Raw genomic sequence first — 15,466 nt, forward strand, 5'->3', positions numbered from 1 at the left:
GAATGGTCTCAACCCAAAACATTGACTGTCCTTGTCCACTTGCAGATGTTGGAGGAACTCGGCATAACTCATTTTTGCTCCAGATTCCAGTATCTGTGGTTCTTTGTGTCTCCATTACCTAGATTATCCCTGCTGCCCTTAAATACAGGAGCAGCATTAGTTATTCTCTAATATTGCACCTTGCTAGTGACCAATGAAGATCCAAACACCTTTGTCAGGGATCCAGCAATCTCCCCTCTTATTTTCCTTGACATTCTAGGATCGATCTCATCTGTCCCTGGGGTTTTATCCACCCGTGCGTGTTCCACGTATTGTACCATAAATGCGGCAGATACAATAGATTGACATTTCTTTTTAATTTTTTTTATTCTAGATATTTGTTGACTGATCAAAATCGGCTGCGCAGTGTAAATGATATTATGCCAATGATTGGTGCCAGATTTTACACACAATTGGATGCTGCACAGATGAGAAATGATGTTATAGAAGATGATCTGATGAAGGTAAAAATTAAAGTATTAAATCACAGATCAACAATAGCTCATGGGGTGGTTTTCGTTGAAGTATACTTTGGAGATGCCATTAATTTTTTTAAAACTTTCAATCTACTATACTGAAGCAAACATATACACTCTGAAGATTGTATGAAATGTTATCCTTGAAATGTCTTGGTCCTTTCTTTGTCTTTGCTACACCCTGCATTAAGTGACCTCAATTCTTTATCCTCTAAATAACCTACCTTCAGTAAGTTTCTCTGCTGATCTGATCTTCCTGTGTTCCAAGTCTCTTCCCAGCAGGAAACCTCAAATGAAATTCACACCAAGTTCTCGCTTCAAAATCTGTTTTAGCAGCAGTGTGTTCCCTGGTACCAAGTTCTCATTTTAATCAGATCTTTGTACATAATCACGCTATTCTTTATGGCTCGACAAGTATTCAAAACTCTCCTGCTATCTTTATAATCAACTAGTGTAATAGTAATTTAAATTTTTGACACTTGTTGTGCAGATTAAGATTGGTTGATCAAGCTGTGTTTTCTATGAGACTTCTATCTCTTTGGCCATGTAAAATGCTTGTGTGTAAAGCAGCTTTCAGAATGGATATGTCTGGTTTAGCATTTCAGAGTTAGTGTTTGATATTCAGAATAGCTTTAGCCAATTCATGTTACTCATTTTCTGCCAAATTCAAACATTCATTATTTGCCAGCAAAAGTATCTATTTTCAGTGTCATCATTTAGCCTAGGAATCAAAAAAAAAATCCGTAGACATTGTTTTGGACAACTGACTGCATGAACCAAAAGGAAAATATTACATCTATCAAATAGAAAGTATTGTAAAATTTGGCGGTCTTGTATTTAGTACCATGATCATACCCTTCAGAACAAATAGTTTCACAAAATTTAATTTTCATATTGAGTAGTGAGTTTATTAAGCTTTAAAAATAAAACAGCACTAAATGCAGTAGACTGGAAGAGCATAGTAAATCGCAGGATTTGGTTCCTCAACCTTGCTGTGCTATTCAATAAGATCTTGGCAGATCTTTCATCTCAGGGTACTAATGCTATTTCATGTTCATTGAGTCTTTTAGGTGAAAAGTAGTAGGTTATGCATTTGCCTACAGTTTTATATTTTTTTTAATCTTGGCAGAAGAAGGACAAACAAGGGATTCTATACACTGAGATCTTTATTTAATAAGCTAAATAAGCGCAAGTTGCTATCTTCAAAATACAGCTAGGATATAGATAAAACTTTAAAAAAACAATGTTCTACTGAGACATTTTGCACTGTTTGGGACCAAATTTAAAAGTAGAACCACAAATGTTCTCAGCCACAAAGATTATTAACGAAGCCACACACAAATTGGGAAATGGTTTTTAGGATCATAGAGATGTATTTAGATACCCGTGCGCCTGTACACTAAACATCTTGCAGTGAAGGTCACCATACCGTTCTTGCTTTATCTTCATGTTTGCTTATGGTGACTGGTGTTCCAGCGCACACAAAATCCTTTTGCATATCAATATTTCCCAGTCTATAACCTTTAAATAATGCTCTGCCCTTCTGCTTTTCTTTATTTGCATCCAGCTTTATCCATGTTTACCACATCTGCAAAGTTTTGCCCACCTATTCAACATGCGTAAAATCACATCAAAGTCTCTTTAAATCTATTTCACAACCCCTACCCAGTTTTGTGCAATGGAAATAATCCTCATCAAATCATTTTTTTTGTGTGAATAGCTGGGGGCCCAAGCACTGTTCCCTGCACTATCCCAGTATCACCACCTGCCAACCTGAGAAAGACCTTTTTTTTTCTTGTCCTTCTGTGTGTCAGCCAGTTTTCACGCCATGCTAGTATATAACACCCAAACTTGTGTACCATCTGCACTCGAGCCATTTAAGTTAGAATTCTGAATATCTATGTACACTGCACCTACAATTCTTCATTCATTTTACCATTTACTCCATAAACTCCAGTAAGTTTGTCAAATATGGTTCCCTTCCGTAATCAATGTTGGCTTTGTCCTGTTTCCTTGATGTTTTTATCCATTCTTTTTAATAGAGTTGGAACATTTTCTCTATTAATTCCATGGTTCCTCTTAGGGTATTTTTGAGATGCAGATCATCAGCCCCTAGCAATTTATTGACTACTTAATCCTTAAGCACTATTATAACTTAATAGTAATTTCCCCTAATTGCTTTTGAAATTCTACCTTTGTTTCTCTGGCATATCTGGGAAGCTATTTGTGTGCACAAAGTATTTGTTTGCTGTGCTTTTTTTTTTGGTTCTCTTTTATAAATGCTCCAATTCCTGACTGTCAAAGGACCTACATTTATTTTCAGTAACTTTTTTTTATTTTCACATACTTAAGCTATTACAATCTGCTTTTATGCTCCTTGCAATTTTAATCATGGGCACTTTATGCTCTCTCAATAAGTCTCATTCCTTTTGTGCAGAATCCTGAACTACTACTATACCTCATGCGTAGTTTCTTTCATGGCAATTTTTATCTCACTCCTCCTTGGATCAAATACTAACTTCATTCGAAGCATTTTTTTTATGCTTTGGCTCCAAAAAGTGAGGAACAAACATTATCACTATTTCCAACCACTCCACTTGCTTGACCTACTGGTTACACTCTGCCAAGCTAGTTTAAGCCGTCCTGATTAGCAAACCACCCGCAAGAATGCTGGTGCCCTTCCAGTTTAGGTACAGTGTGACTTTCTTGTATATGTCCCACCTACCCTGGGAAAGGTCCCAACTTCCTAAAGTTTCTATATAGGATCTCATCTCTTCCTGCCTATGCCGTTAGTACCAATATGGACCATGACTTTGCTGCTCATCCTCCATATTCAAGATGTCATGCACCTGTCAGATACACTCGAATCTGACATCAGACCATCCTGGGGTTTTGTTTACAGCCACAGAAACCCCATATCACTGCCCGTGACTGTGAAGTACCCTATTACAACCATTCAAGTAAACTTTGACCTTCCCTGCTGAACAACAAAGTCATGATGCCAATTTTGGGTATAGGTGTACATAGTCCAATTATCCTTTCCTATGCAAAGAATCTCATGATATTTAAGGCAATATCTGCAAGTCTGAATTTTTCTGTAAGGTTATGATGTTGAGGATAATTATGCATGGTTTGCAGTAGAACAAAAACAACTTTCATGAGTTAGGGATAACATAGTGAATTCAATCTTAATCTTTGGTGGAATTTGTGTCAAGTTTGGATGTTCTCCCTTACAGTGTTAGTTTTTTTCCTTTCGCTCCCAGTTTTCTCTCACCTTCCAAAGAGTATGGTAGTAGATGAATTAATTGACTGCTGGCTGCTTGTCCATTTCTATTTCTATTAACTGCTGTAGCTTCGAAAGCTAAGTACCTCAATCAAAGTGGATTGCATTTTGACTTAAAGCAAAAGTTGTGGTTGAGTGATAAATTAATTAGGTCCAATTTTAATCTGTTTGACTTTTCTCTCTTGCAGGAGGTGCAAAATGGAAGGCTGTTTAGGCTGCTAGCAAAATTGGGAACAATCAATGAGAGGCCAGAGTAAGCTTTATTTATAGAAACTCTCAACAGAAAATGAAGTTGTAGAGTTATTGTTCCCATCTCCTTCTCTCTTTTCACTTTTTCTTTTCTGAATATTACCTCGTATGTAGTCTAGGCCTGAGATTCCACTGAACATTCAGTTAATCAGATTGTATGATTCCAATAAGTCATAGCTAGTTTAGTAATTATCAGCAGTGGAATTAAATGAAATAATTGGCTTTTTATTTATGCAGGAGAAATGGGTGAGTACTTAAAATATTTAATTCCGATCTTATTTTTCATTGTATACTATTTAGTTCCATTTTATTGGTACAAATTGTTAAAATTTGTGAGCCAAAATCACACAAGCTGGATGTCAGTTTCTTGGGATTAAAATATGCAACCATCAGATTTGATAATTTAGCATTGGGCTATTTGAATGACGTGAATAAATGGAAGAAAAGAATATTTTTTGGTTCCATTTTTCTGTGCAGTTAGTGATGATCAGTTTTATCTATTTTGCAAGTATTAGTGATAGCGTATATTCAGTTTTAATACTAATACTAGAATAGTAATATTTGCTGCACTACCTGTTGCAAAAAGCCACGCATCCACGTTCATTGAATTTTCTTGCTATTGTACTTCTGTCCATCTTCTATATCCATAAATAGAAGCTTACCCGAAACTCTCGTATCTATATCCTATTTTACAAAAATCTGTTCGCTGTTCACCACTGCCTTCACTAACCTACAGTTGCAAGAAAAAGTTTGTGAACCCTTTGCAATTACTTGTTTTTCTGCATTAATTACTCATAAAATGTGGTCTGATCTTCACCTATGGCACAATAACACAATCTGCCTAAACTAATAACACACGAACATTTGTACTTTTCATGCAACACACATCAAAGTTGCTGGTGAACGCAGCAGGCTAGGCAGCATCTCTAGGAAGAGGTACAGTCGATGTTTCAGGCCGAGACGCTTCGTCAGGACTAACTGAAGGAAGAGTTAGTAAGAGATTTGAAAGTGGGAGGGGGAGATCCAAAATGATAGGAGAAGACAGGAGGGGGAGGGATAGAGCCAAGAGCTGGACAGGTGATTGGCAAAGGGGATATGAGAGGATCATGGGACAGGAGGCCCAGGGAGAAAGAAAAGGGGCGGGGGGAACCCAGAGGATGGGCAAGGGGTATAGTCAGAGGGACAGAGGGAGAAAAAGGAGAGTGAGAGAAAGAATGTGTGTATAAAAATAAATAACGGATGGGGTACGAGGGGGAGGTGGGACATTAGCAGAAGTTAGAGAAGTCAATGTTCATGCCATCAGGTTGGAGCCTACCCAGATGGAATATAAGGTGTTGTTCCTCCAACCTGAGTGTGGCTTTATCTTTACAGTAGAGGAGGCTGTGGATAGGCATATCAGAATGGCAATGGGATGTGGAATTAAAATGTGTGGCCACTGGGAGATCCTGCTTTCTCTGGCGGACAGAGCATAGGTGTTCAGCAAAGTGGTCTCCCAGTCTGCGTCGGGTCTCGCCAATATATAAAAGGCCACATCGGGAGCACCGGACATAGTATATTACCCCAGCTGACTCACAGGTGAAGTGTCGCCTCACCTGGAAGGACTGTCTGGGGCCCAGAATGGTGGTAAGGGAGGAAGTGTAAGGGCATGTGTAGCACTTGTTCCACTTACATGGATAAGTGCCAGATCCGCTTACAAGGTTTGTTGTACTTTTCATGTCTTTATTGAACACATTGTTTAATCATTCACAGTTGAGGCTAGAAAAAGTATGTGAACCCTTGTAGTTAATAACTGGTAGAACCTCCTTTAGCAGCAATAACCTCCACCAAATGTTTCCTGTAGCTGCTGATCAGACTTGCACAACAGCAAGGAAGAACTTTAGACCATTCCTCCATACAAAACTATTTCAGTTCATCAATATTTCTGGAATACCTTGCATGAACAGCCCTTTTCAGGTCCTGCCACAGCAACTCAATTAGGTTAAGATCTGGGCTCTGACTTGGTTGTTCCAAACCACACATTTTCTTCTTTTTAAACCATTCTGTTGTTGATTTACTCTTGTGTTTCTGATTACTGTCATGCTGCATCATCCAACTTCTATTAAGCTTCAGGTGATGGACGGCTATCCCAGCATTCTCCTGCAAAATGTCTTGATACAATTGTGAATTCATTCTTCCCTCAACAATTGGAAGCTGTCCAGCCCCTGAGGCAGCAAAGCAGCCCCAAACCATGATGCTGCTTCCTTCATGCTTCACAATAGGATAATGCTTTGGTGTTGGTGTGCAGTGCCCCTTTCCCTTCAAACACAGCAATATGCATTTCTGCCAAAAAGTTCAATTATTGTCTCATCTGTCCACAGAACATTGTCCCAGAAGTGTTGTGGAACATCCAGGTGGTTGTTTGCAAACTTGAGAGAAGCAGCAATGTTTTTTTTTGGAGAGCAGTGGTTTTACTCTGTGGTGTCCTTCATGAATGCCATTCTTCTTCAGTGTTTTTCTTATAGTGGACACACGAACAGAGACTGTAGCAAATTCCAGAGAATTCTGCAAGTCTTTTGCTGTTATCCATGAGTTCTTTTTCAGCTCCTTCAGCATTGCACATTGTGCTCTTGGTGTGATCTTTGCAGGACTCCCACCCCTAGGGAGAGTAGCAACAGTACTGAATTTCCTCCATTTGTAGACAATTTCACATAATGTGGACTGATGAACACTCGGGGCTTTAGAAATGCTTTTGTAGCTTTTTCCGGCTTTGTGCATCTCTGCATTTCTTCTAACATCCTTTGAAAGTTGTTTCGATCACAGCATGGTTCAAATAAACAGATCTTTCTTGAGAAGAGCAGGCTCTGAGTAACCTGACTTAGTGTGTTTTTTATAGGGCAGGGCACCTCTACAGTGCACACCTCCAATCTCATCTCATTGACTCCAAAAAGCTTTTATAGAAGGCATTACCCCAGAGGTTCACATACTTTTTTGAACCCAGACTGAGATTGTTTAAATGGTGTACTCAGTATTGACGAGAAGAAGTACAACTGTTTGTGTGTTATTAGTTTAGGCAAATTGTGTTTGTCTATTATTGTGACTTAGATGGCATATTATGAGTAATTAGTGCAGAAAACTAGGTAATTGTGAAGGGTTCACAAACTTTTTCTTGCAACTGTACACAGTGCCTCAGTTTCTTTTTAAATTCTCATACATATTTTTAAATTTCAAGGACTCTGCTGCACTCTTACACTCTACCAAGTCCTCTGTGTAGCTAGGCTTTTGCACATATTTGGCATTCAGTCAATACCTACCTCTCTGTTCATCCCTCTGCAACTTCTACCCCCACCCACCTTGACTGGTGAAGACAAGCATACCTGTGCCTTCTATATCTCCCTCTCTACCTGTTCTGCCATTTTCAAGGAGTTGTGGAATTGCAACCCCTGATCCCTCTGTATGTCCATGCTCCTTAGAGTCCTCTGGCATTTATTGTAATCGTTTAAATGCTGCGTTTCTGAAAAGCACTTTTGTGTCTTGTGTGTATGTGAAAAATCAAGTCCTCATTTGGAAAAAGAGCAACCAAGCCAGGTGTTTCAAAATCATGGAACTCCATTCTTTACATATTTTAATTATATATTGAAAGAAAGAATTAGACCTAGCAAAAAGCCTCATTTGTGTTTTTATTATAGTTTATTGACAATAAATGTAGAAAGGCACACACTACCACATCAGACATCCTTGTTGAGAGATGAAAACAGGAAAAAATGTTGGTTTGGTTACCGTACATTAAAACTGGAACGTTGACACTTTGTGCAAGTTCAGAGTTGGGAATGGGATAGATGGATAAAAGGGAGAAGAAGATGTCTTTGCACTCAGCCAGAGAATGTGGTGATTAAAGGATGAAAGGAATAATGATGCAATGCAGAAGATATTAGGATATGTAAAATGGGTCTCAACAGCCTGTAAATAGCAGCACACGTGTTATTAGTACCTGCTTTCAGCGAATTTGGAATTAATTGTAAAGTCTGTAGTTACTGAAATCAAAAGTTATCATGCCACTTTCATCTTCAGTTCATTCAAGCAGTACAGGAAGTAGAAGATACAGGTTCATAGCAAAATGATCATACATACTGGATCTGCATTATGAAACCACACTGAGCTACTTTGTACTTAGTTGAAAATAATAGAAATCAGTGACTCTTTTACCCAGTCAATTATATGTGATGTTGAATGTAAGAAATAGGAGCAGTCCATCTGGCCCATTGAGGATAGCAGTGCTCCTGCCTTCAGATTGTATCCTCTTTGGACTCATTGCTTAAGTTAAGATAAACCAGTTACACTCTTTGCCTAGATGATGATCCCATAACCTCTGCATCAGACATTTTTCTGGCATCATGTTTTGTTCATTATTATGAACAGTAAACCTTGTAATAGAGTGAGTCCATGGGAGATTACTTAAGGTCCAGAACAACTTTTATTGAGAAAGAGGCTGTTTTTTTTTCTTAACAGCAGAGACTGAGGGAAAATTAGTTGAGATTGATAAAATTGTGACAGACCTACAAAAAGTGGATTGGATTGATCTATTTCACTTCACAAAGAAGTGAGGCATAAACACAAGATAATTATTCAAAAGATATGAGCAGCAATGGAAAAAATGTTTACTCTGTGGATGGGGTTGGAGCTGAAGACTTAAAGGCACCTTCTGAATAAACTTAAAAGAAGATTTACATACTGTTGCTTCCAAATCTCCAGAACAAGTGCAGGAAAGTAGTATTTGCCCTTTAATGACTTGCAAGGATGTGGTGGGCCAGTAAGTGTCTCCTATACTATAGATTTTAGCATAATCTTTAAGTTAAATTGCTAGCCTCAGGTAATCTGCTGTAACCCTGAGTTTTAGTTTTTTTTAACTACTAAATACTCTCTTTCTCAGGGTCAAATTAATTCATGCATAGTTCTTTACTTGATAATGATTTATTAAGGAAGCCTGGAAGTTGAAACATTTTGATCCAATTTCTGTTGTTGAGTTATTAAAAAGAACCACACACCTTGGCCACATCACATGCACAAAATACAATGGAGAAATTTAAAACTGCATAGTTTTATCATGAAAGGAACGGCTAGTCCATTTTCTTGATGGACAGGACTTGAGCATGAAATGGTGCAAACACTTCAAAACAAGAACACATTTTTTTGCGTAATTTAATTTAGAGAAACTGTAGATTAATCCCAGTTTCTAGCCAGAAGTCGTCTTCACTCAATACTACACAGCAACCTGACTTACAGAAACCTTTACAGAAATCATCAAGGCATTTTGAGTTGTATCTCTGCAAACGACCATGTTGATATCAGATGGATAGTGAGGATGCTAACTTGCCACTGTTACTACAGAATCCAATTCCAGTCAACTCTCAGCCCAGTTGTTTCATACATTGTTTGAAATGACCAGAAATGGGCTCCAACCAATTTTCAAGCACAGTATCAATATTTGTCTCATTCCTCGTTAGCAGTGGAACTGTCTCTTGTGAATCAGAAAATTTAGAAGATTTAATTACTGCATAAATCTGAGCTGTGCTACATTGAGCAAAAATTTCATAGCTTCAGGTTTGATTTGTTGACTTGTTTCATTGGTGTAAAAGATTCCAAGTCATTACTTTGAACTGAAATTGACATTTCTCAGTGCTCATCACTTATCGCTTGACAGTCATTTTTCATTTATATAGCTTCTATTTGTGGGATTTTTTAATACATACTTTGCTGCATTTATCTACAAGATGGTGTCTATATTTAAAGAAATATTTATTAACTGCCATTCACTTCATGAAAAGCAGCAATGTGAAAGGCTGAGTCCTATTTCCCTCTCATGGTAGAGGTACTATCAGTGTGGTTAAGTTAAGATTCTTGACCTAATTGCAAACATTCACCACTGGCTGATGCACTGAAATAGAGTGAAGAAAGATCAGTAGCTGAATAAAAATTATTAAACTAAGAAAAAATATTTTGTGTTTCTGAAAAAAATTACATTAATGATCTAAATTTGGCTGAGTTATGTGGAAGAATTAAGAGGACTTTATTAAAGTCAAATAATTTGTACATGTGATCTGCCTTGTTGCTCCTGGATTTTTAAAAAACAAAATACATTAACAGGAAGAGAATTTCAATGCAACAAGAGCCACTTGGAAATGACAGGAATGCATATTTATTAAGGCATAAATATTTTATGGTTTTCCCAAATTAATAAATATGTGATTTGATTGTGGAGATCGAACTACATTCAAAGAATAAGGAAAAAACATTCTGAAGGTAAGTTATCGAAAATTCCTAGTTTTACAGAAATAAAGTTTGTGCTGTTTATACACTGGTGTTCTTCCATCTATTGGAAGTCTAGTAAACATCAGATTTTACTAATTTTACTTAATTAAATCCTCCTAAGAGGAAATAAGTGTTAATTTCTGCATGATGTACATGTGCACAAGTATTTTGATAATTCTTCTTTTCACCTTCAGTCTGAATTTTGAATAAATTATTACAAATTGCGTATTTCACCACCTTTAAATGCTGCTAATGCAAACAAACCAATCATCACATTCAGTTCACTTGTTCAAGTGATAAATAAGTGGCTAATATTAAACCCATCTTAAGCTAGTAATTTGTCTGTTAACTAATTTTCCTTTAAAATCTTGTTGAATAGTATTCATTACTTTCAAAGCATTACAAATCATTTGAATATATGCTTATAATCAATACTTTAATCTTGCCCATCCTTACTCTCCCAACTTTCAAGAACTATGTTGAGATTAAATGAGGTATTTATTGAAAACTTTTAATTATGCAACATGTAACAATAAGTAAGTACAATTAAAGATGCATAAAATTCTGTCATAATTCTGCCACAATGAGGCCACTCTCAGGAGCAACACCTTGTATTCCATCTAAGTTGCCTCCAACCTGGTAGCTTGAACATCAATTTCTTCTTTCGGGAATTTTTTTCCTCCCCATTCACTCTTCAATTCCCCACTTTGGCCTCTTACCTCTACTCCTCACCTGCCTATCATCTTTTCCTGGTGCTCCTTCTCCTCTTTCTTCGATGGTCCACTCTCTTCTATTAGATTCTTTCTCCACCCCTTTGCCTATTCCACCTATCATCTCCCAGCTTCTTTCTTCATCCTCCCTTCCCCATCCACCTGGCTTTGTATATCTCCTTTTAGCTTGTCCTCCTTCCCCCTCCCCCCCACATCCACCTTATTATTTTGGCATAATTCCCCCTTGCCAATTCTGAGGAAAGGTCTCAGCCCAACATGTTGACTGTATATTCATATCCATAAATGCTGCTGTCCTGCTGATTTCCTCCAGCATTTTGTGTGTGTGCGTGTTGCATAAAATGGTATGCCTATTTGGTTTTGAAATTCTTAATGTGGGCTTAATAGTTAAGCGTACTCTGCAATGTTACATTGCCTATACCAAATATACTGTAAGAATTGTGTACTGCTCTGTGGCTGTAAACCTTTGGAATGGCCATTAAATTGGCTTGCTATTTTATGTTGTGCATATTGTTTTACTAGATTCCAAAAAGATCCTACCTGGTCAGAAACAGGTGACCGATACCTGCTAAAACTGTTTAGAGATCATCTTTTCCACCAGTTAACTGAAGCAGGTACTCCGTGGATCGATCTCAGTCACATTGTCTCCTGTTTGAACAAGGTAATGGACGAATTGTTCATCATACAGCAGACACTGCTTTACAGTCATTTATGATTTGCAAAAATATTTCTAAATGGTCCAAGAGCTCATTATTCATCTTTTATACTATTGTGTAACTTAGAATAATTTATGTTTTGCAATGTAACATTGCTGCAAAACAGGTTTAATATATCAGTGATAATAAACTTGATTCTGATTCTGAAACCTAATTCATAAATTTTGCTTATGTGCTTTATTTTGTTTGAATGCTGATTAATGTTTGCTGTTTCCTTTTCACTTTTTTGCAGTTGGATGCTGGTGTTCCAGAAAAAATAAGTCTTGTTTCTAGAGATGAAAAGAGTGTTCTTGTGGTGACTTATGCTGATCTAAAGCGCTGCTTTGAAAGCGCTTTCTCAGAACTCCTGGCAGCTTCTAACGGGCAGTTGTAGTATTTGCTGTGGTCAGGCAAAATATTGCTGAAGAACAATATAAAGAGCTAATTGCACTACAGCTGTACTAATGCCATCTCATTTTACATTTAAAAGACAAATGTAAATGAGCAGCGCTGCTTGCACGTTGATCAGGTACACTGTTACTTGAAGGAGGAACGTCCATTACAGGAGTTGGAACTGCCATCTATATCTGTCAAGACTGCTTTTAAAGTGGGAAATAACATCAGATGCATGATGATCCCAGTTTTATTTTTTCACGTGTTTATGCACTAATTTTAAGTTCAGGATGTGATCTTTAAAGATTTACCTACCACATGTAACTCTGATAAGGGAAATTTGTTACCTTTAGAATTGCTTTCTGGGTAACAGTGTATGCCTCTGAGGAAGATGAAGAGATTTTGCTGCACACAAGCCTATGGCAAGGATGAGGTGAGATGCCATTGGAAATGCTACTTGGTAAACTGCATTCCGGTGAGTTGTGTTTCTGGCAAACGGTGTGCTGGACTTCAGACTGACTGCCGTGTTCTATCACTCAGAAAACCAAACAACAAGAAGCATATTTTTATGGAAATCAGGTGGAATACTATGGATGCTATACTTGTAGGAACTAAACAACTCCAGTATGTCAGTGGTGATGGCATCTATCACAGCTACACATCTTTCATAATAAAATTGAAAGTAGCTTTTTTTGCTTCATACAGCTACCAGCGCCTTTTGAAAAATGAATTCAGTGTAAGTAATAAACAGGTAAAGTAGCTCTACATTTATGCAAGCTTTTTTTTATAGGAGACTAATTTTTAAATTGAGTTCAATGCCTGAAATCTCAGGAGTGGATTACATTTTGTTATGTACCATTTAATTTTGTATAAAGTTCTATTATTTGAACAGCAGCTTTATTAGGGTACTTTACACTGGATATGAAAACAAAGGAACTTTAAGTACAATAACATAAAAAGCAGCAATTATTTGACAGTAGTAACCTGTGCAATTAAACTACTTCATTTTGGAAGGATTGTGCACTGTTGTGCCTTTACAATGCTGTTTGCCCCAAAATTGGCTTTGCAATTACTCATATGAATTATGGATATCTGGAACTATCTGAAGTATGATTTTTCAGTATCTTAGGATTATAAGCTGTATCTCTTTTCCAGGAAATTACTTAATTTGCAGAATCAAATTCTAAACATGGTTTCATTTGTTGAAATAGATCCATTTAGGGAAATGAGAGTAACATATCAAAATATAATGCAGATTTGTTTAACTCAAGTGTCGTATATGACTGCCAAATTTGTTGGATAATTTAAAGAAGAGGATATAAAGAAAATGAATTCAAGTAATGACTGATACGTCTTTTCTTCCCAGTATTAAATGTTATATAGCATTAGTTGTTTTATATAAAATGCAAAGAATGCTAATACTGAGTATAGAGCAAAGCAGTCTTTACAATTGAACTTTCTTTCTCATTAGTCTAATATTACCAACGTAAAGTTTTGCACATTGGATTTGCTTAGGTATTGACAAAAATGTTCATGCTTAAAGTTTGGAAGGTGATTATTCAACAACTGCGATGAGATTCATTTTATCACCATTTGTTAAAATTAATGGGGAAGGACTACATATATTTGTGATTTTGATACATTTGTATGCATCTGCAAATTGGCTTATAAGGTAGCAGTACAAGCAATCACAGTGGTTCCCTCATTTTGGTTGTAAAGGAATTGAGGACACTTTACTATGTTCTTTCAAGGATAATGTCCTAAGTAAAGTCATGTCAATAGCTCATCTGTTTGACAGAAGCAGCTGTTTTTTTGTATGTTTTGGGGAAAATGCATTCTTTTATATAAAACCATTTAAAAATTTTTAAAAAATGGTATTCTGACATGATGAAAAGAAATACTGTATTTATATCATTCTGTACATTTCAAAAGTTTCTTGTTTCATATTTGTGAATGATTGCTGAAAGGGGATCATCTCTAACTTTTAAGTGTGTGCTTGGCCTTTCACATTCTCAGTACGGACCAATATTTGGGTAATAGGCAGAAATAAGTGAGGCTTCAATTTTGATGTATTATTCAACCAGCACACTGCCTCTGGATTATCAAAAGCAAAAAAAAATGTTGTCTCTGCATTAGTAAAATTCTGGTTTCTTGCATCTACTGTCATTTCAATGAGTAGCTAAACCCCCACAATATTCATTTGAATATTTTCATGATCTAATCCAAGTTAGCATTTGTATATCAGGGCAAATATTTTTACTCCATGTTATTATATTTACCAACTCTAGTCATCATGAGGTTTTAGGTCTACACCTATAAATTAATTCTCAAATAAAATTTGGGAAGTTCCTATAGTTCTTAACAGGTTCCAGTGCATGAAGTTAAGAATATTTGCAGATTGGGCTTTGAAGTTGGTATAGATTTCTTAAAATATGAAATTTTAGGCACATGCCTATTAATGATCAGCTGTTCCAAGAAGGATGATAATGTGCTACCTTTTGATGATCCAGTGCCAGCCCCTGAAATCACATGGTGACTTCAGCTTTTGAAATCATGTATTCTTTGAAAATCTTTTCAATTATAGACAGGATTTTCAGTTGCTAATGCTGTTTAAAACAATTTGCATATGTATTACTATAATTTTTTTATATACTCTATAAATGAGTTTTTTTGTAAGAAAACCTTGTAAACATACCCTGTGTGTTCTACTTTGGCCTTATTTTGTTTATTTTTGTACAGAAAAGAAGTCCTTAAACCAGCTATCCCATATTAATCAATTTTGTCTGTTATGTCCCCTCCTCTGTGTTAAATGTTTCCACCTGATTTAAACTTTTGTATGTACAGCAGTATTTTAATAAAGAATACCAGAATGTAAGTCTAGCCTAATGTCATCTGTGATATTAGCAACTATTAATATTTTAAGGACATCTTAAGCTTTTGAACATAATTTTATGCATATCATGGGGCTGACCATGGCAGAGATGGCCAAGGATCTGCCCTTTGGCACACCTATACTTCACTGTAAAGTTTATTCCTGGATGGGATACAATTCTGCAGCAGAGTATGGGCTGAAAATGTCTGTACTCATGAAGGGAAACAAAACAAAAATTTAATATTGAGGGAAAGGTAAATGAGTGTTTTATTTTGGATAATGAATTTTAAATGCATGTGTGTGTTTCAAGTTGCACTATTAAATGTAGAAAAGAAAGCTCAAAATCAGTTTTGGATATTTGTGAATATCCGGAACTGACCTTTGACAGCCAGCAAGCCTGGACACAAGGCTTTGCTGGATGCTGCAGCCTATTCGTCATACGAGGC

General features: G+C 36.7%; 1 protein-coding gene across 4 annotated transcripts in view; it reads left to right on the forward strand.

Annotated features, from left to right (window-relative positions):
- The window catches only part of pan3 (poly(A) specific ribonuclease subunit PAN3), a 210,067-nt gene extending 195,056 nt beyond the window's left edge, over window positions 1-15,011 (forward strand). For 3 of the 4 annotated variants that reach the window (XM_063054249.1, XM_063054250.1, XM_063054248.1), the window contains 4 exons: window positions 374-503; window positions 3,987-4,051; window positions 11,583-11,721; window positions 12,009-15,011. In XM_063054249.1, the coding sequence (XP_062910319.1) occupies window positions 374-503; window positions 3,987-4,051; window positions 11,583-11,721; window positions 12,009-12,149 (475 nt within the window). In that variant the 3' untranslated portion in view covers window positions 12,150-15,011. Of the gene's footprint in view, window positions 1-373; window positions 504-3,986; window positions 10,324-11,582; window positions 11,722-12,008 lie in introns of those variants that run through there. The other variant, XR_010018733.1, reaches the window with a different exon arrangement.
- The last annotated feature ends 455 nt before the right edge of the window (window positions 15,012-15,466 follow it).

This window comes from Mobula hypostoma, chromosome 7 (genome assembly GCF_963921235.1).
Source record: "Mobula hypostoma chromosome 7, sMobHyp1.1, whole genome shotgun sequence".
Lineage (NCBI taxonomy): Eukaryota > Metazoa > Chordata > Chondrichthyes > Myliobatiformes > Myliobatidae > Mobula > Mobula hypostoma.